General features: G+C 36.9%; 1 protein-coding gene across 7 annotated transcripts in view; it reads right to left on the bottom strand.

The window, feature by feature from the left end:
* The window catches only part of ABCB7 (ATP binding cassette subfamily B member 7), a 311206-nt gene that overhangs the window by 97007 nt on the left and 191751 nt on the right, over positions 1 to 22448 (bottom strand). For 6 of the 7 annotated variants that reach the window (XM_045803624.2, XM_087860326.1, XM_087860324.1 and 3 more), the window contains 3 exons: positions 19887 to 20058; positions 18204 to 18307; positions 13921 to 14028 (listed from right to left, as the gene is read on the bottom strand). In XM_045803624.2, coding sequence (XP_045659580.1) covers positions 13921 to 14028; positions 18204 to 18307; positions 19887 to 20058 — 384 coding nt within the window. Of the gene's footprint in view, positions 1 to 7415; positions 7562 to 13920; positions 14029 to 18203; positions 18308 to 19886; positions 20059 to 22448 lie in introns of all 7 variants that reach the window. The other variant, XR_015723486.1, reaches the window with a different exon arrangement.

The raw sequence follows: 22448 nt of genomic DNA, 5'->3' as shown, positions 1-22448 counted from the left end.
CCTATTGGCTAGTATTTTGGTGAGAATTTTGGCCTCCATGTTCATCAGGGACATTGGTCTGTAATTCTCCTTTTTGGTGGGGTGTTTGTATGGTTTGGGGATCAAGGTAATGCTGGACTCACAGAAAGAGTTTGGAAGTTTTCCTTCCATTTCAATTTCTTGAAACAGCTTCAGACAAATAGGTATTAATTCTTCTTCAAATGTTGGGTAGAATTCCCCTGGGAAGCCATCTGGCCCTGGGCTCTTGTTTGTTCAGAGATTCTTGAATACTGCTTCAATCTCCTTGCTGGTTATGGGTCTGTTCAGGTTTTCTATTTCTTCCTGGTTCAGATATGGTAGTTTATAAGACTGTAGGAATGAATCCATTTCTTCCAGATTGCCTAATTTGTTGTCATATTCAGTAAAGTGGCAGAATATAAAATCGATGCACAGACATCAGTTGTATTTCTATACACTAACAATGTAACTGAAGAAAGAGAAATTACAGAGTCAACCCCATTTACAGTTGCACCCAAAACCATAAGATACCTAGGAATAAATCTAACCAAAGAGGCAAGCGATCTGGAAACTATAGAATACTCATGAAAAAAATTGAAGACACAAAGAAATGGAAAAAACAGAATGCTCATGGACTGGAAGAACAAATGTTGTTAAAAAAAATCCATGCTACCTAGAGCAATCTACACATTCAATGCAATCCCTATCAAAATACCATCAACTTTTTTTCACAGAACTAGAATAAATAATCCTAAAATTTGTATGAAACCAGAAAAGACCCTGAAAAGCCAAAGGAATGTTGAAAAAGAAGACCAAAGCTGGTGGCATCACAATTCTGGACTTCAAGCTCTATTACAAAACTGCAATCATCAAGACAGTATGGTACTGGCACAAAAACAGATACATAGATCAACTGAACAGAACAGAGAACCCAGAAATGGATCCTCAACTCTACGGTCAACTAATCTTCAACAAAGCAGGAAAGAATATACAATGGAAAATAGGCAGTCTCTTCAACAAATGGTGTTGGGAAAAATGGACAGCCACATGCAGAAGAATGAAACTGGACCATTTCCTTACACCATACACAAAAATAGACACAATATGGATGAAAGAGCTAACTGTGAGACAGGAATCCATCAAAATCCTTGAGAAGAACACAGGCAGCAACCTCCTCAACCTCGGCCACAGCAACTTCTTGCTAGACATGTCTCCAAAGGCAGGGGAAACAAAGGCAAAAATGAACTACTGGGACATCATCAAGATAGAAAGCTTTTGCACAGCAAAGGAAACAGTCAACAAAACCAAAAGACAACTGACAGAATAGGAAAAGATATTTGCAAATAACATATCAGATAAAGGGCTAGTATACAAAATCTATAAAGAACTTATCAAACTCACCCAAAGAACAAATAATCAAATCAAGAAATGGGCAGAAGACATGAACAGACATTTCTCCAAAGAAGACATCCAAATGGCAACAGACACATGAAAAAGCGCTCAACATCACTAGGCATCAGGGAAATACAAAAGAAAACCACAATGAGGTAATACCTCTAACCAGCCTGAATGGCTAAAATTAACAGGTCAGGAAATGTAGATGTTGGTGAGGATGTGGAGAAATGGGAAACCTCCTACACTGTTGGTGGAAATGCAAGCTGGTGCAGCCACTCTGGAAAACAGTATGGAGGTTCCTCAAGAAGTTGAAAATAGAGGGGCGCCTGGGTGTCTCAGTCGTTAAGCGTCTGCCTTCAGCTCAGGGCATGATCCCAGAGTCCTGGGATCAAGCCCCGCATCGGGCTCCCTGCTCCCCTGGGAGCCTGCTTCTCCCTCTCCCACTCCCCCTGCTTGTGTTCCCTCTCTCGCTGGCTCGCTCCGTCAAATAAATAAATAAAATCTAAAAACAAAAGAAGTTGAAAATAGAGCTATCCTATGACCTAGCGATTGTACAGGTAGGTATTTATTCAAAGGATACAAACATAGTGATTTGAAGGGGCACATGCTCCCCAATGTTCAGAGCAGCAATGTCCACAATAGCTAAACTATGGAGAGAGTCCAGATGTCCACTGACAGATGAATGGATAAAGAAGATGTGGTATACACACACACACACACACACACACACACACACACACACACACACACACACACACTGGAATATTGCACAGCCAAAAAAAATGAAATCTTGCCATTTGCAACAATGTGGATGGAACTAGAGGGTATTATGCTAAGCAAAGCAAGTCAATCAAAGAAAAACAATTATCATATGATCTCACTGGTATATGGCCTTTAAGAAAACAAAACAGAGGATCATAGGGGAAGAGAAGAAAAAATAAAACAAGACGAAACCAGGAAGGGAGACGAACCATAGGAGACTGTTAATTTTAGGAAACACACTGAGGTTTGCTGGAGGGGTGGGGGAATGAGGTAACTGGGTGATGGACACTGGGGAGGGTATGTGTTGTAATGAGCACTGTGTATTATATAATGAAGCACAGACCTGTACCCCTGAAACAAATAATACAGTGTATGTTAAAAAATAAAGGAATAAATAAACTATTAGGACTTTTGAAGATAAAAAGCTTCTACACAGTGAAGGAAACAACTGACAAGACTAAAAGGCAACCTCCAAAATGGGAGAATACAAAATGTATTTGTAAATGACATATCTGATAAAGGGTTAGTATCCAAAATCTATAAAGAACTTATCAAAGTCAACACCCAAAATATAATCCAGTTAAAAAATGGGCAGAAGACGTGAATAGACATTTTTCCAGAGAAGATATCCAAATGGCTAACAGGCCCATGAAAAGATGCTCAACATCTCTCATCATCATGGAAAAACACATCAAAACCATGGTGATGTACCATCTCACACTTCTCAGGATGGCTAAAATTAACACAAGAAACAATAGGCGTTGACGAGGATGTGGATGGAGAAGGGGGAACACTCTTATACTGTTGGTAGGAATGCAAACTGGTGCAGCCATTCTGGAAAACAGCAGGAAGGTTCCTCAAAAAGTTAAAAAGAGAATGACCCTACAATCCAGCATTTCCACTCTAAGTATTTACTGAAAGGATACAAAAATACAGATTCAAAGGTGTACATGCACCCCGATGTTTAAGGCAGCAGTATCAACAATAGCCAAACTATGATAAAAGCCCAAATGCCCACTGACTGATGAATGGATTACAAAGATGTGATATACACATGCGCGCGTGCACACACACACACAGGAATATTACCCGGCCATCAAAAATAATGAAATCATGCCATTTGCAAGGATGTGGATGGAGCTAGAGAGTATTATGGTAAGTGAAATAAGTTAGAGAAAGACAAATACCATATGATTTCACTCACATGGAGAATTTAAGATAGAAAGCAGATGAACATGGCGGGGAAAGAGACAAATCATAAAACAGACTCTTAACTATAGAGAACAAACTGAGAGATGCTGGAGGGGAGGTGGGTTGGGGGATGGGTTAAATGGATGATGGGTATTAAGGAGGGCACTTGTGATGAGTACTGGGTGCTGTGATGAATCACTAAATTCTACCCCTGAAACTAATATCACACACTATGTTAACTGGAATTTAAAAACCTGAAGTACAATGTACTGTATCGTGACTAACATAATAAAAAATTATTATAAAAAATAAAAACCTGAAATACAAAAAAATAAGATAAAAAAAAAGTATAATCAGGAAAGTCATGTTCCTTTTCCTATCTCTTCTACCTTCTTCTCTCCCCACCCCATAAGCAGCCAATTTCTTTGGTTTCTAGCTTATGATTCCTGAGTTTGCTGTTGTTGTTTTCTCTTTTGCTAAGAGTTCTTTTTATTTGGAATTGAAACACAGAAAAGTCTTTAGTATATTTTATGTTAATCAAACTATTAAACACTGTTCTGAGTTGCCCCAGTATAGTAATAATTAATATCCATGCTCATACCTCTGAGCCAATGAAAGACTGTGAATCATCAAATATTAAATTCTTTCCAGCTCATTTAGAGTATTTTTTGTAATTTTTTATTGAAATATAATTGACATATAATGTTATATTACTTTCAGGTGTATGGCATAGTGATTAGACAACTGTATACACTATTCAGTGCTGGGCACAGTAATATAGTCACCATCTGTCACCATAAGGCATTATTTATAGTATTACTGACTATATTACTTATGCCGTACTTTTCATCTCTGTGACTTATTTATTTTATAGGTGGAAGTCTGTTCCTCCGAATTAATTTGAGAACAAACCGGTAGTTGCCAGAGGAAGATGGATGAGAGAATGGGCAAAATGAAGTGGATTAAGAGGTACAAACTCTCTGAGTTTCTTTTCACAGAAATAAGTAAATATTACATATTCCTTTTTTCCCATCCTCCTTGCAAATAGCAGCATACAATAGATTGTGAATTGTTCTTTATTTAATTTAACAACGTATCTGGAACTCATGCCATATAATGCTCCCTTTACTTATTTTTTTAAACAGCATTTGTCCTTATTTTAGAAATGCTTTATTTTCCATGACCTGTGATGGTATTAATTATATAAGTTGCCTTATGCTCTTTGCATTGTCTACATTTTCTACTGAGTTCCCTTTTTTCTGCTTAAGAGGTCTTCCTTTATTATTCACTGACAGTTAAAAATGGAGCATTAGAAAGCTGACTGGAAACTACATGCATGGGAATGGGATTTTCAACTGTGGGGTTTCACTGAAGGATGATCATATGGATAACATGTCATTTTGCTGGGGTCTCCAAATACAAATATCTTTTTTTTTCTGGGGCTACTTGTGTTTTCTGCAGAGAATTCTTCAATTATCTCCTGATAAAGGAAGGAGCAGTGGTAGTAGAAATAAATGGTTAGCAAGGTTCTTGGAGCCAGTGGCAGAAGAGGGTCTATTGTCTTCTTTTTTTGTGTGTTTTGATTTCTAGTTAATCTTTCCCATCTTTGTTCACGTGCTTGATAGTCTTCTGTGTAGAGCCTCTGTGACTCAATTTCCTGACAAGTCAACTTACAGCCTTTCCCAAGGCTGGGAAGCAATAATCACCAGGTTGTGGGGGCAAGGAAAGGCCTTGAGAATTCTATTTCTTATGTAGATGTAACAATAATACTACAAGGCACTGCTGACAGAACACATGAGGTCACATAAGTTTCACCAGAAAATGAAAGCCTCTGATCTTCATAATCAAGCATATACAGAATCATCAAATTATAAACATAAAGATGTTTTAGATACGTGTGCTATAAATATTAATAAATTAGCTCCAATTATAATCCAAACTTCAAGTGACAATGTTGTGATATAACCATAAATACTGTCAACCTCATGGCATGAGACAAGAGAGCACAAACTTCTTCAAGTACTTTTACCATTTTATATTTGTAAGAAAAGACTATCAGCATGCCTGCATACAAAGGAAAGGTTAGTAACAAAGCACCAATGGCAGATTTTATTTCAGATTCTTTCTTTTTAATTTCTTCCCTCCAAGTTTTTATTTAAATTCCAGTTAGTTAACACATAGTGTAATGTTAGTTACAGGTGTAGAATTTAGTGATTTATCAGTACATGTAACACCCAGTGCTTATCACAACTGCCCTCTTTTGAATATCAATTGGATAATAAAGTATATTTACAACATTTCACATTTAAGGCATTCTGGTATATAATCATACTGAAAAAATTAGTTTATTTTCTAATGAATGTAAGTACTTATGAAAAAAACCAACAGAAAGAACTAGGGTTGCTCAAGTACACACAGGTAAGACTATATAACTATATATATGTATATATACATACACATACACACCACAGAAATCAATAGCTTATACGAAATTTTAGTGGTGTGAAAAATTCTCTCTCAATAACTCAATATAGAAAGTACAAGGGGGGGGGGTAAACAGAAGGGGGAATGAACCATGACAGACTATGGACTCTGGGAAACAAACTGAGGGCTTCAGAGGGGAGCGGGGTGGGGGAGTGGGATAGACTGGTGATGGGTAGTAAGGAGGGCACGTATTGCATGGTGCACTGGGTGTTATACGCAAGTAATGAATCATGGAACTTTACATCAAAAACTAGGGATGTACTGTATGGTGACTAACATAATAAAATAAAAAAATATTATTAAAAAAAAAAGAAAGTACATGAGAATGCTTTTTTCTCTCTCAACATCCAGTATTTAGGGTTTCAAAATTATAAAGAACTCAAGGTTTATTTATTAGAAGGGGAACATAATCATAGAAAATGCTGAATGGAAGGTGAAAAATTGAACAATGTTAGAAGTAACCAAGTACTAGGATGTGGGAAAATATATCCTTACAAAGAGTGGAGAAGAGGAAAATTATCACAATTTTTAAATCCACCAATCACTATAGGGTATTCTGAGTTGATCAGAACATTTAGATCATGTACTCTTACAGTAAATCCCTCAGAAGGGATAAAGCAGGCTATCCATTTTCTTACTTTCCCCAGGAGGAAAAAAATGAAAATAATCATGTTTGCAAATGACTATTTTATGGTAACTTTCTTTTAGACATCAAAGGTATGTGCAGGTATTAGAAAAAAATAAAAATACAAAATACAAAAATGATAATGAGTAATGATTCTGTACAGAGCAAAACTCAATGCAAAAAAATTATTTTATATATACACTCTCTAAAACCTGATTCTATCATTATGAGGCTTTAAATGCTTTCCTGATATAAGTTTGCTTTTAATACTTCAATGAAAGAAAAATGCCTTTGTTTTCCTATCAAAAGCAAGTAAAAATATGGAGTCCTATCAAGATTCAATCTCTTTAAAGAACACAAATTCTGCATTTTTCTTTAGAAACAACATTTAAGTTGTTAGAGACAATTTTCAATGTTCTTCACGTACTAAACTTTGTTTTTAAATTGAACTGCAACTAAGATACAGTGTTATATTGGTTTCAGGTTTAAAATACAATTATTCAACAATTCTATACATTTCCCAGGGCTCATCAAGTTAAGTATATTCTTATTCCCTTTTATCTGTTTCACCCATCCCCCCACACATCACCACTCTGAAAACCACCAGTTTGTTCTCTGTATTTAAAGGATCTATTTCTTGTGTCCCTTTTTTTTGTTGTTCATTTGGATTGTTTCTTCAATTCCACACAAGTGAAATAGTATGGTATTCATCTTTCTCTGACTGATATCACTCATCATTATACCCTCTAGGTTCATGCATGTTGCTGCAAATGGCAAGATGAATTTCATTTTTTTATGGCCAGGTAATAGTTTTCCTTATCCATTCAACTATGGATGGACACTTGAGATGCTTCCATATCTTGGCTATTGTAAATAATGCTGTAATAAACATAGGGGTGCATATAGCTTTTCAAGTTAGCAGTTTCATTTTCTTTAGGTAAATACCCAGTAGTGGAATTACCTATTTTCAAATTTTTGAAGAACCTCCATATTGTTTTCCACAGTGGTTGCACCAATTTGCATTCCCAGCAACAGTGCATGAGGGTTCCTTTTTCTCTGTATCATCGTCAACGTTTCTTATTTCTTGTGTGTTTGATTTTAGCCATTCTGAAAGGTATAAAGTGATATCTCATTGTGGTTTTAATTTGCATTTCCCTGATGATTAGTTATGGTGAGCATCTTTTCATGAGTCTGTTGGCCATCTATATGGCTTCTCTGGAAAATGTCTATTCATGTCCTCTGCCCATTTTTTAATCCGATTATTTGTTTTTTGGGTGTTGACTAGTATAAGTTTTTTATATATTTTGGGTATTAAGCCCTTATCAAATATATCATTTTACAAATATCTTCTCCCATTCAGTAGGCTGCCTTGTAGTTCTGTTGATGGTTTCTGTCATTATGCAAAAGCGTTTTACTTTGCTGTACTGACAGCAGTCTAATTTTGCCTTTGTCTCCCTTGCCTGAAAAGACTTGCCTAAAAAAAAAAAAGTTTCTATGCCCCATGTCAAAGAAATTATTGCCTATGTTTTCTTCTAAGTCTCACATTTAGGTCTTTAATCCATTCTGAGTTTATTTTTCTGTATAAGAAAGTGGTCTGGTTTCATTCATTTGCATGTAGCTGTTTAGTTTTCCTGGCACCATTTGTTGAAAGAGACTCTTTCTTCATTGTATATTCTTGCCTCCTCTGTCATAGATTAACTGACCATATAAGTGTGGGTTCATTCCTAGACTCTCTATTCACTTCCATTGATCTATGTGTCTATTTTTGTGCAAGTACCATACTTACTACAGCTTTGTAATGTACCTTGAAATCAGGGATTGTGATACATCCTGCTTTGTTCTTCTTTTTTAAGATTGCTTTGGCTATTTGAGGTCTTTTGTGGTTCCATTCAAATTTTAAAATAACTTGTTACAGTTCTGAGAAACATGCTGTTAGTATTTTGACAGGGATTACGCTGAATCTGTATAGACTGCTTTGGGTAGTACAGACTCTTCACCAATATTAATTCTTCTAATTCATGAATAAGAAATATCTTTGCATTTGTGTCATCTATAATTTCTTTCATCAATACTTTATAGTTTCCGTGGTACAGAACTCTCATCTCCTTAAGTTTATTCCTAGGTATTTTATTAATTTTGGTGCAAGTGTAAATGGGATTGTTTTCTTAATTTCTCTTTCTGCTACTTCATTATTAGTGTGTAGAAATGTGAAAAATTTCTGTACAATAATCTTGTAACCTGTGACTTCACTGAATTCATTTCTGTGAAAAATTTTACTTCCTTACCAGTTTGGATCCCTTTTATTTCTTTTTCTTGTCTGACTACTGTAGCTAGGATTCCTAGTACTCTATTAAATAAAAATGAGAGTTGACACTCTGGTCTTGCTCCTGTTCTTAAGAGGAAAATCTGTTTTTCACCACTGAGTATGATGTGAGCTGTGGGTTTTCCATATATGGTCTGATGATGTTGAGGTATGTTTGCTTTAAACCTACTTTGTTGAAAATTTTTATCATCAATGGATGTTGTACTTTGCAAATGATTTTCCTGCATCTGTTGAGAATATCATATGGTTTTGTTCCTTTCTCTTATTGATATGACCTATTATAATAATTGATTTACAAATATTGAATCACCTTGCATCCTGGGAATAAGTCCCACCTGACTGTGGTGAATGATTTTTTTAAATGTATTGCTGGATTTGGTTTGCTGATATTTTGTTGAGGATTTTTGCATCAATATTCATCAGAGATATTGGCCTGTAGTTTGGTTTTTTTGTAGTGTCTTTATGTGGGTTTGGTATCAGGGTAATGCTGGCCTCATAAAATGAATTTGGAAGCTTCCCTTCCTCTTCTATTTCTTGGAAAAGTTTGAGAAGAATAGGTATTAACTTTTATTCAAATGTTTGGCAGAATTCACCTGTGAAGCTGTCTGGTCCTGGACTTTTGTTTGTTGGGAGTTTTTTGATTACTGATTCAATATCACTGCTAGTAACTGGTTTGTTTGAATTTTATATTATGTCCTCATTTGGTTTTGGAAGGTTATATATTTCTATAAATTTATCCGTTTCTTCTAGTTGTCCAAATTGTTGGCATAGTATTCTCCTATCATCTTTTGTATTTCAGAGTTCTCGGCCATTATTTCTTCTCCATTTCTGACTTTGAGTCCTTTCTCTCTCTCTCTCTCTCTCTCTCTCTCTCTCTCGGTAAGTCTGGCTAAAGGTATATCAATTTTATTGATCTTTTCAAATAACTAGCTCCTGGTTTCATTGATCTATTTTGTATTTTTAGTCCCTATTTCATTTATTTTTGCTCTAATTTTTATTACTTTCTTCCTTCTACTGGCTTTGGCCTTTTTTTGTTTTTTCTTTTCTAGCCCCTTCAGGTGTAAGGTTAGGTTGTTTATTCGAGATTTTTATTCTTTCTTGAGATAGGCCTATATTGGTCTAATCTTCCACCTTAGAACACTTTTTGCTGCATCTTAATGAATTAGAACCATTGTGTTTTCATTTTCATTTGTCTCCATGTATTTTTTGATTTCTTCTTTGATTCTTTGTTGATCCATTGGTTGTTCAGTAGCATGTTGCTAAGCTTTCAAGTGTTAGTGTTTTTTTCCATATTTTTCTCACAATTAATTTTAGTTTTATATCGTTTTGTTTGGGAAAGATGCTTGATGTGGTTTCATCTTCTTAAATTCACAGAGACTTGTTTTTGCCCTAACATGTGATCTATTCTGGAGAATGCTCTATGTGCACTTGAAAATAAGTATATCCTGCTGTTTTTTGATAGAATGTTCTGAATATATGTGATGTTAATTTCATCTGGTCCAATATGTCATTCAAAGTTACTGTTTCCTTCATTTTCTGTATAGATGATGTACCCATTAATGTAAATGGGGTGTTAAAGTCAATTATTATTGTTGTATTAATTTCTTCTTTTATGTCTGTTAACACATGATTTATGTTTTTGGGTGTTCCCGTGTTGGGTGCACAAATATTTACAACTATTTTATCTTCTTGCTGGATTTTTCCCTTTATCATCATGTAGCATCCTCGTCTCTTGTTACAATCTTTGTTTTAAAGCATGTTTTGTGCAACAGAAGTATTGCTCTCCTGGCTTTCTCTTCACTTCCATTTACATGGTAAATGTTTGTGTCCTTCCTTTCAATCTCCATGCGTCTTTAGGTCTAAACTGAGTCTCAAATAGGTAGCACTTAGATGGAGCTTGTATTTTTTATCCATTCCATCATCCTACGTGTATTTTTTCCTCCTATGTGTTTTAATTGGAGTACTTAGTCCATTGATATTCAAAGTAATTAATGATAGGTATGTAATTATTGCCATTTTGTAACTTGTTTTATGGCTGTTTCTGTAGTTCTCTTTTTCCCCCCATTGTCCCCTTTCCCTTGTGATTTGATGGCTCTCTTCAGTGTTATGCTTGGATTACTTTCTCTTTACTTTTTGTGTATCTACCATAGGTTTTTGATTTGTAGTTACCATTAGGTTCATATATAATATTTTATGCATATAGCAGTCTATATTAGGTTGAGGGTCAGTTAACTTTGAAGTCATTTATAAAGTAGTAAAATTGTACTTCCCCCACATTTTACATATCATACTTTACATCCTTTTATTTTGTGAATCTCTTATTTTTATAGATATAATTTATTGTTTTTCCACTTTAACCTCCATACTGGTTTTATAAGTGATTAATACACTACTTTTATTATATGTTTGCATTTACCTGTGAAATTTTTTCCTTTTATAATTTTCTTACTCCTAATTATGGCCTTTCTTGAAGGCTGGTGTAATCATGATGAACCCCTTGAACTTTAATTTGCCTGGAAAACTCTATCTCTCCTTGTATTCTGAAGATAGCCTTACTGTGTAGAGTATTCTTGGTTACAGGTTATTTTTCTGTCAGTAGTCTGAATATACCATGCCACTCCCTTCTAGCCTACAAAGTTTCAGCTGAAAAATCAGGTGAAAATCTTATGGGATTTTCCCTCGTATGTAACTGTTTTTTCTCTTGCTGCTTTTAACATTCTCTATCACTACTTTTTCGCCATTTTAGTTATTATGTGTTTTAGTGTGGACCTCTTGGGTTGATTTTGTTGTGGGTTCTGTGTGCCTCCAGAATCTGGATGTCTCTTTCCCTCTCCAGGTTAGGGAAGTTTTCAGCTATTATTTCTTCAAATAAATTTTCTGCACCCTTCTCTTTCCTCCTTCTGGGATTGTTATAATGTGAATGTTATAATCCTTAATGATGTCCCTGGGTTACCTTAATTTATTCTTATTTTTTATTGTTTTTCTCTTTTAGTTGTTCAGCTTGATTTCTCTTTATTACTGTCTTCTAGTTCACTGATCCATTCTTCTGTCTCCTCTAATCTGCCACTGATTCCCTCTAATGTATTCTTTTTAAAAAAGATTTTGACAGAGAGAGAGGGATAGAGGGAAGTAGGGAGAGGGAGAGGGAGTGGGAGAGGGAGAGGGAGAGGGAGAGGGAGAGGGAGAGGGAGAGGGAGAGGGAGAGGGAGGGAAGGGGAGGGGGAGAGAGAGAGAGAGAGAGAGAGAGAGAGAGAGAGAACGCGCAAGCAGGGAGAGCAGCAGCAGGAGTGGGATAAGCAGGCTCTCCGCTGAGCAGGGAGCCTGATGTGGGGCTTGATCCCAGTACCCTGGGATCACAATCTGAGCTGCAGACAGACGCTTAACCAACTGAGCCACCCAGGTGCCCCCCCTCTAGTGTACTTTTAATTTCAGTCATTAAGTTCTTCATCTCTGATTGGTTCTTTTTATATTTTCTATCTCTTTATTAAAGGTTCATTGAGATTCTCCACTCTTCTGTCTAGTTCAGTGAGTATCTTTATGGCCATTAATTTGGATTCTTTATCAGACATATTGTTCATCTCTGTTTCAATTAGTTCTCTTGCTTTACTTTTGTCTCATCTGGGACATATTCATCTGTCTCCTCATTTTGCCTCTTTGTGTTTGTTTCTATGTATTAGGAAAGTCTGCTAAAGTCTCCTGATCTTGAAAGTAGTGGCCTTATGAAGAAGAGGTCCTGTGGTGTCCTGCAGCATAATGTCCACCATTCACCAGAACCAGGAGCTTCAGAGGTATCTTCTAGTGGGCTGTGCATACCCTACTGTTGCAGCTAAGCTGTGTTTGCCTTCAGTCATTAGATGCAATGGTCCACTTTTCATGTTCTGGGTGTACCAGGCAGGGTTGGTCCCTGTGCTGTTAGGGGAAGAGTCTGGGGCCACTGTGGGCTTGTAATTCAGTAGTGTCAGCAGCCAGATCAGATGCCTGCTCTCAGCTCTGTGCCTGGGCTGCAGTCACACCAAACTGCAGGGTGCTCTCCCTCTGTTGCCCCCTGAGAGGCTTTCATTGGTGGGTGGGGCCTGTAGTCAAACCAGATGCCTGCCCCCAGTTCATCTGTTAGGGCTTCAGTAGCATCAACCTTCAAGGTGCTCTTCTTGCCTTTTCCTGAGAGGCTTTTGATGGTGAGTGGGGCCAACAGTCAAACCACATGCCTGCCCAGTCTGTCTGCCGTTGCTGTAGCTGCACTGCTGTATGTGGTTATCTTCTCCTCTTCCCAGGATAGGAGTCACTTTGGAGTGGTGCAGGTCCAGCCAGGGCTGCTTGCAGTGTGTGTCTTGGCAGGAACTGCTTTGGAGGGAGGCTTGCTAAGTGGGGCGGATCCCTCAGAATGCAGAATGTGGTGTAAGTTGTGTTGGTAAGATAGGTGGAAGAGTGTTCCTGCTGATTCCTGCGACTGTCTAGCTATCTAGGCTGGGGGTGGAGGGAGGAGAGAAATGGTGCTCACTAGCTCTTCTGTTCTTAGAGAAATCTCCTAAAGATCCCTGCCCCTCCAGCACACATTCTGAGATTAGTAATTAAAGGTCCTTCATGTGTACCCTAGGCACCGTCGAACTGCTGCTTCTATGCTATCTTGGTGGGTTTTTTTTTTTGGTTTTGCTGGCTCTTTAAGGTCCAAGCCTCAGTTTCCAATTGCCCTGTGGGTCTCCCACAGCTAAGCCAGCTGATTTTTAAAGCACCTGGTATTAAGTCCCACTGATTGTAGAAACTCAGAAAGTTAAGCCCCATGACTTTTTAAAGACTAATGTTTTGGGGATGTGTCTTTCTATTGTAGCTCTCCCCCACCCCCACCTAAGGTGACTGGTATGGGGACTGCTCCTCTCCCTTTTCCATGCTTGTGGTGTTCCTTCCATTCGTGGTTAGTCTTGGTGGAATTTTGGTTCCAGACTGTGTCTGCCCCTCCTGCCCTTTTCAATGTGGCCTCCTGTCTGCAATAAGCTACAAAGTCTCTTCTGCCAGGGTGTTTTTGTGTTAGTTGCACTGATGTGATTATCTACATGTGTCTGTGGGATCAGGTGAGCTCAGGATCCTCCTATTCTGCCATCTTCCCAAAAATCCCCCACATACTAAACTTTGAAGTTAAATCTCTTACCTGGTCCAAGACAATGATTTCATCTGCATCAACCACTGTTGACAATCTGTGTGCAATGAAAATAGAAGTCCTGTGTTTGACTGCATCCTTCATGGCCCCAAGAATAGTCTGCAAGTTTGACAAGAGTAGAGAAAAAAGATTAGGTAAATGCAAATTAAAACAATCATACATTTCTTAAAGGAACATATAAAATGCCAATGAATGCTGTATTATATAAACTTCATATCACTACCAAATATTTGACCTAATCTAATAATTATGAAGAGGAGAAAATTGATCAAAAAAGGAAGGCAAATATGACCACATCATCAGGGAAAAAATGATCTTTTGGATAGGCAACATTTCTTTAAATTAGAAAGACTGGGAGAAGGTGGAGATTTCTATACTTAAACATAAAAAATAAACAATAATGATGAATCCAGTGATATCAGGAACATAGTCAGTTATGATGTTTATCTGGCCAATGAGAACAAAAGTAAAATGAGATAAGACTCAAGTGATAGGATGTAGAAAATTTCAAATCAATAGAAAGGAGATTCAAAGGGTCCAGGAACATTTGCTTTCCATTAGTTCAAACTCAGAGGACAGAAAGGGCAACAAAGACAACTGTGTATGGTAACTTGAGCAAACTTCCTTTTCAAAAGTATTCTGACTTCTTCATCCATCATCAATTGATGGACAGTTGGGCTACTTCCATATCTTGGCTATTGTAAATAATGCTGCTATAAACACCGGGGTGCATGTTTTTTTTTTTTTAAAGATTTTATTTATTCGACAGAGATAGAGACAGCCAGCGAGAGAGGGAACAAAAGCAGGAGGAGTGGGAGAGGAAGAAGCAGGCTCATAGCAGAGGAGCCTGATGTGGGGCTCGATCCCATAATGTCAGGATCACGCCCTGAGCCGAAGGCAGACGCTTAACCGCTGTGCCACCCAGGTGCCCCCGGGGTGCATGTTTTACTTTGAATTAGTGTTTTTGTATTTTTGGGGTAAATACCCAGTAGCACAATCACTGGATCGTACAGTTCTATTTTAACTTTTTGAAGAACCTCCATACTGTCTCCAGAGTGGCTACACCAGTTTGCATTTCCATAAACAGGGCACCAATGTTCCTTTTTCTCCACATCCTCGCCAACACCTGTTGTTTCCTGTGTTTTTGATTTTAGCCATTCTGACAGGTATGAGGTGAGATCTCATTGTAGTTCTGATTTGCATTTCCCTGATGATAAGTGATGTTGAGCATCTTTTCATGTGTTTGTTGGCCGTCTGGATGTTTCTTTGGAGAAATATCTGTTTACGTCTTCTGCCCATTTTTAAAATTAGAAAGTTTTTATTTAAATATACAATGGAAAATAATTCAGCGATAAAAACAGAAAGAAATCCTGCCGTTTGCAATGACATGCATGGAGGTAGAGAGTATAATGCTAAGTGAAATATGTCAGGAAAAAAATACCATACAATTTTACTCATAAGAGTAATTTAAGAAACAAACAAGCAAAGTAAAAAAGAGAGAAAGAATGAGACAGAGACAAATCAAGAAACAGACTCTTAAGTACAGAAAAGAAATGAATAGTTACCAGAGGAGAGGTGAGAAGGAGGATGTGTGAAATAGGTAATGGGAATTAAGGAGTACAACTGTCGTGATAAGTACTGAATAATGTATGGAACTGCTAAATCACTGTATTGTACACCTGACACTAATATAACACTCTTATGTTAACTATACTGGAACTAAAATAAAACAAAAAAAGAACAAAAACCCTTATAATGAAATGAGAAAGAAAAAAAAGAAAAACAGCAAGAGGATGGAAATGGCTATACAGAGAGCAAAGCTGTCATTTTAAAGGACAATGTGATAACGCTGAGAATGAAATGTCTAGCTCCATTTCCCCTTGCCCCAGAAGCAAGGACAGCTTCCTCCCAACACCTCTGGCCTTTCCTGAACACAAGCATTCTATGCAGGGCACGTTGAAATGGTGTGGGACTATCTTTGTCAAAATAATTCTGAAGAGCAGGTTTTTAGAATGCTTTTTTTCCTCCAAAATATCCAAGATTCAGAAGAAATGAGCCAACCTCCCCAGTTATAAACAGAAGGGATGACTCTTGAGACACTGGCCCTGAACAGCCAACTAAATAAAGAGCACAAAGAAGGAAAGGGGGGGCGGGGGTATTCTGACTTCTTAATGAATTCTGGAAAACATTTTTTATTACAGTATAATTAACAGTATTGTAATTTCAGGTATACAATATAATGATTCAATAATTTTATACATTACTCACTGCTCATGATCAGTGTATTCTTAATCCCCTTTATTTCACCCATCCTCCCACCAACCTCACCTCTGACAAGCACGAATTTGTTCTCTGTATTTAAGAATCTGTATTTAAGGGCACGTGTTGTAATGAGCACTGGGTGTTATACGCAAATAATGAATCATGGAACACTACATCAAAAACTAATGATGACTAACATAACAAAAAGAATCTGTTTGGGAAACACATTGTTGTTTATTGCCTTTAAAATGTAAGAGAGTTGTATATATATTCAGCTATACTTAGAAACCCAGGTCTAAGTATAGCTAGCAGGATGGAAATAGCAGTGTGGGGTTGGGCATCTACCCAATGGCTCCCTACAGATATTTCTAAACACTGTATTTATTAAAGGAATAAAATTATGAAGAGTTGATGGCTACCCAGGAAGAGAAGACCTTATATTTTACTAAGGCAGATGGAAAATCAAATGCAGGGCCAATTTTATTTGTGGGGACTCATCTTCCTTATTCTCAAGAACTTAAGCTCTGACATCCTACTAAGTGCCCTGGACCTTTTAAAAAGGCCCATTAAAATTTAACCAAATCTTCTGGTAACTCATTCCATTGGGAGATTGTCTATTAGCTGTTAATGGGTTATGCTCTATGATATAATAAAGCTACATGACTCAAATAATGACTGTCAGGACTTTGAATTTGTGGTATATGTGGATAATACATTTGTAGGTATAAAGTTCTTTTAAGCAGACTCCTATTCTGCCTATGAATAGGAGAGGGCAGGAAGGATAGAAAGAGAAGGAGAGGGAGAGAGAGAATCTTTTTCTTTTTATTTAAAGATTTTATTTATTTATTTGACAGAGAGAGAGAGAGAGCGAGAGAGGGAACATAGCAGGGGGAGTGGGAGAGGGAGAAGCAGGCTCCTAGTGGAGGAGCCTGATATGGGGCTCGATCCCAAGACTTTGGGATCACGCCCTGAGCCGAAGGCAGACGCTTAACGACTCAGCCACCCAGGCGCCCCGGAGAGAGAGAATCTTAAGCTGGTTCCACGCCCGTTGCAGAGCCCGATGCAGGACTCCATCTCACAACACTGAGATCATGATCTGAGCCAAAATCAAGAGTTGGACGCTTAACTGACTGAGCCATCCAGGTACCCCAAGCTTCCTTTTAAATACAACAAATCCTTATGCTAAACAAGTCACTTAGATATTTAACTGTTTTAAACATATGGAAGATCGAATAATATGCCCTGAAACTTAATGACATATGCAAATATTATGCCATGCATGCTGCAAAGCGAAATTAAGTCTACCTTTCAACGCTGGGTTTTTCCTATATATTTAAGTAAAATGTAGATGAATGGAGGTAAATGACAGATAATATCTGCCTATCTTCAGTTCTAGATTAAGGGGATCCGTCCATGAAATCATTACTGTTAAGACTTTTATATTTAATGCAAAGATGTTGTTATGAAGTCTAATGTAGTTGCTGAATTGTATCACAACATCAAGTGTCACAACATCTTGGTGCTGTGCAGTATTTTTTGTGAAATTAATATAAATTTACACCAGCTCCACAGGCTGTGCGTGCCTGACTTGTACTTCAGTGAGTTGCTTCATGATAAGTGAAAGGTTTTCTGTTGTATACTGTGTCACAATCACTTACGTGACCTATTTTCATGACTGTTAAGTGGCAGAAAGACTAAAACCTTCTTCCTTTGTCAGCAGATTAGGCAATTCTTACAAGCTTTGCAAGATGCAAGGATAATACAATAGTCAGAAGGTTCCAAAAGGAGACACTTTTGCAAATGGACTTAGCAATGTAATAGTTCAGTGCAACCTGGCATTCTTGTTATCAACACTTGCTATATGGGGACAAAGGGCCAGGTATTTTGCCCTACGGTACCTCCTACTGAAGTTCATTCAAAATACAAAAGAATGTAGCCATTTTACTGAAACTTCCAAGAAGAAAAGTTAAGCGTTGAGAATTGAAAAGCTTTGCATTTTCATCATCATTTACCTCTTCAGTAATTGAATCTAATGATGAAGTGGCTTCATCATAGAGGATGACTGGGGGGTCCTTCAAAATGGCTCTTGCAATTGCTACTCTTTGCTTTTCTCCTCCTGGTAAAGAAAAATGTAGTTTAAGGAAGTATAACATAAAGACATCTTTTATGTTTCTAGTATTTCCACTGATCATAACCACGAAGCAATGCCTTCAACATGTGCCTCTACTCTGACCACTGTTTAGTTTACTCGGAAGAGCCTAAGTTCATATATGATATCCTTCAACAAACTATACTTTCTGGAACATCAATGTAATTCTGGATTCTGACTTTGTGGTGGGCGAAGAGAATAAGGAAGAGAAGTAACAGCTTTGATTCCACTACATGTGTTACTTTATATTACTTCCCAAGGGACAGCAACCACAGATAGAAAAATTTCAATATTAGAGAATCAACAAAGCCAAAAACAAATTCAATATCTGAAACCAGGCAACTTGAAGACATGAAACTATGAACATCTACATTTATTTCTTAACAAAAATGTACCATTCAGCCAGTATCCTTCTCAAGGACTCTTTTGACAGATACTATTTTTCACAGCACTCTTTGAAGTTAAAGGTATATACTAGATACCTCTTATTTCACCTTACCTATTTGCTATGGGTCTCCAGAAGAGCAGAATTTTAAAACAGAAAGGAAACAGAGGCCCAGAAAGGTTTAGTGATTTGCCCAAGATGACAGAGCAACTTCCAGAGGAATTTGGACTAGACCTGACTCCAGTTCAATGCTCTTCCTATCATAGTGTGCAAGCCCATATTTGTTCCATAGTATGTACCTAATCAATGTTGTGAATAAATGAAGCCAGTTTGTAATGAAAAGGAATGGGGACTCATTACCATTCACACAGAGTATTCTTCATTCTCTTTTGGCCTCACCTTCAGCCCTTAATTATATATTTCCTCCCTAAATTAAACTAGAATAAAAAATAAATGTAAAGGATATAGTGTGTTTATATGAGTTACATTAATACTTTCAGGTATAGATACCATACTTTTGGACTTCAAATTATTTTGGGTGAAAAAACATTTTTATGGATCCTCCAAAAAATTCAGTCATTATAGGATAATTATTAAACCTATCAATCTCATAATTAAACACTTATATAGAAATTTACAAGCCCCCAAATTTACTTGACCACTGAACCAACAAGGACATGAAAATGAAAGTGGCTGTAATGAAAGTACAGCAGTTAAGTATATCAAGTATAAGGAAGTCTAAAGTATTGAAAACATCCCATAATGATCTAGGAAATTATGATGAGATACACTATTTATTATCAAATTACTTTCCCTACTCTTACTACTTTCTCCCGTGAATACTGACGTTGGCTTTCCTTTAATATCAAAATTATGGATGATAAGTTAACACTGACCTGAGCATGTATTTGTAATTTACTGTTAAGCACTTACAGTTTGTGGCTGCAAGTGAAAAAAAAAAAAAGAGAGAGAGACCTGCATGACTTGAGAACAGTTATTTCCAACATGTTGAATTATTTACAGTGATGGCTGAGACTGGGACCTTGTTGAAAGTGACTAGATGAGCACTAGGTGTATACTCTGTCATTACGTTTTGGGCTCTGATAAATTAAAGTTTGAAGGGGGTACACAAGTGGGAGCAGATCTAAAATCTCTGATTACCTGAAAGTTTGAGTCCTCGTTCCCCTACTTGTGTGTCATATCCATGTGGCATTCGAAGAATTGCATCATGGAGTCCAGCTAATTTTGCCACCGCATACACCTCCTCAGGTGAAGCATGGATGTTTCCATATAAGAGGTTGTAGTAAATAGTATTATGGAAGAGGACAGCATCCTGGAGCAGATTTATTACAAAAAATTCAAACAACTTAGTAAAGACATAAAGAGTAAAACATAACTCCTTTATCACCCTGCAATCCCATTTCCCTTCTGAGCTCTAATCACCATGAACAATTTGTTGAATATCAGTCCAGACTTTTTGTGATGCATTTATATGCCCTATACTTTTTTTCTTCAACACAGTGGGATCATACTATACATATTATTTTATAAATTGCTTTTTTTCACTTAACATACCCTGGAAACTGATCACGTCAGTAACAGAATCCTACCTCACTTTTTTTTTTAAAGATTTTATTTATTTATTTGAGAAAGAGAGAGACAGACAGAGCACAAGCAGGGGGAGAGGAAGAGGGAGAGGGAGAAGCAGACTCCCCACTGAGCTGGGAGCCTGACATGGGGCTCAATCCCAGGACCTAGAGATCATAAGGCAGACGCTTAACCATCTGAACCACCCAGGCACTCCCTCACCTCACTTTCTCAACAGTTGTATGATACTAACAATGTATTTATCTATTTCTCTATTGACAGAGATTAATGTAATTTCCAAATTTTTGCTACTACAAACCAGGTTGGAATAAAATATCATTGTATATAGGACTTTGTATACTTGCATATTTCTTTAAGAAGGACTCCTAGGAATAGACTGATGAGTTAAAAGGTAAGCATACATTTATCCTTTGATAGCATTGCCCAACTGTCTTCCAAAATGCTCCACGGTATACATTCTCCAACCCATAGTGTATGAGGGTGTCAGATCCCTGTATCTTCAACAACCCAGCATATTAATAAGTTTCAGTTATTGCTACTTTAGGGGGTAAAATGTGATTTCTGTTTAAATTAGCACTTCCCTAATTACTAATGAGGCTGAATATGTTATATGTTTCTCAGAAGCTTTTAAATTGGGACACACAAAACAAAACAAGTTTTTTACTTGGACACAGAAAACAAAGGATTTACACACTATAGATATTTTCTGGAGAAAGGTCACTGCAAGCATGCATTTGATATTTCATTTCATTCTGACATAGCACACTGAAGTTAATTTACTTAAAGTGAACATTCATCTCCCACTTTCCTTTTAGTCTCTAAATGGTTGGAAGGCAACAGTCAGTAAGATGAAATAAAATGGCTTCATTAGTTCACATTAACCAAGATAATTAAGATCTTCTTTAACATCACAATCAGCCTCAGTTTCAGATATTACTTCAAATAGTATTTTAACCATTTTATACCAACTACTAATATAAAATGTTCTTATATTGAAATGGTACTTAAACCCAATAAGCTTCAAGTTCTATAAAGAGAAAATACTTATTTTTAAATATTTTATATTCAAAAAAGAGCTAACAAATGCTAACTGGAAACTTCAAAAATACAAAAAGATATGGTAAAATAAAAATGTATTAAATAATCCATAATCCTATCATGTATCAATAACTACTATCAACGTTTTGGTTGATTTTCTCCTTTCTTCTCTAGTTACGTGTATTCATTTAGTATTATAAAATTGGGATGTTATATTTTGCTTGGTATCCTCTTTTTAAGAACCTTTGTATCTGAGTATTTTTCTATGACACTCAATATTCTTTACAAGCAGCATATTTATAAATGGTTGTATGACATTTGATCCTATGGTGATAAATTTAACCATCTACCTATTGTTGGATATTCACACTGTGAATTTCAACTTCTGATATTATAAATAATGGTGTAATGAACATCTTTGCATATAAAAATCTGTTCACATCTCTGTTTATTTCCTTACTACAACTTCCTAGAGGCAGAATTATTGGAATAAAGGGTAGCAATTTTTTTCTGGCACTTGATACATATTGCCAAGTTGCTTGTCAGGAAAGCTGTATACTTCCACCAAACAACAGACTAGCCATTTTACACAGCCTTGCCCAAACTAGATATGAATTCTAAAATCCTTGCTGACAGGTGAAAAACGGTATTCCATTGTTGATTTAATTTGTATTGGTAAGCCCTCCAGTGAGGATCAGCATCTTTTCTTTCATTTATTAACCACGTGTATTTTTCCTTAGTGAATACAAATGTTTTATTTTTCAAAAGGTCAAGGGTAACTGTTATACAGCTTAAGAGAAATGGCAGCAATCTAGTTGAATGGATGAGGACACTGGGCCCTAAGCAGACACAGCCCAGAATTCAATTTACTGGATACACAGTTTAGGTCAGTGTTTCTCAACATAGACTCTATGGATAACCTATATCAGAGTCATCTAGGAAGCACATTAAAAAATGCAGGTTCCTGGGGCCTACACAGCCATCCAAAACCAGAACCAAGGTGTGTGAAAGAGCTGGAATTTCAATACCTCCCTAGGCAATACAGGCACACGAACATATGGGATTCTCAGTGAAGGG

Source organism: Ursus americanus, chromosome X (assembly GCF_024610735.1).
Source record: "Ursus americanus isolate L20-20 chromosome X, mUrsAme1.1.p, whole genome shotgun sequence".
Taxonomy (NCBI): domain Eukaryota; kingdom Metazoa; phylum Chordata; class Mammalia; order Carnivora; family Ursidae; genus Ursus; species Ursus americanus.
The sequence above is the reverse complement of the archived record's forward strand: the minus strand, read 5'-3'. Positions and strand labels throughout refer to the sequence as shown.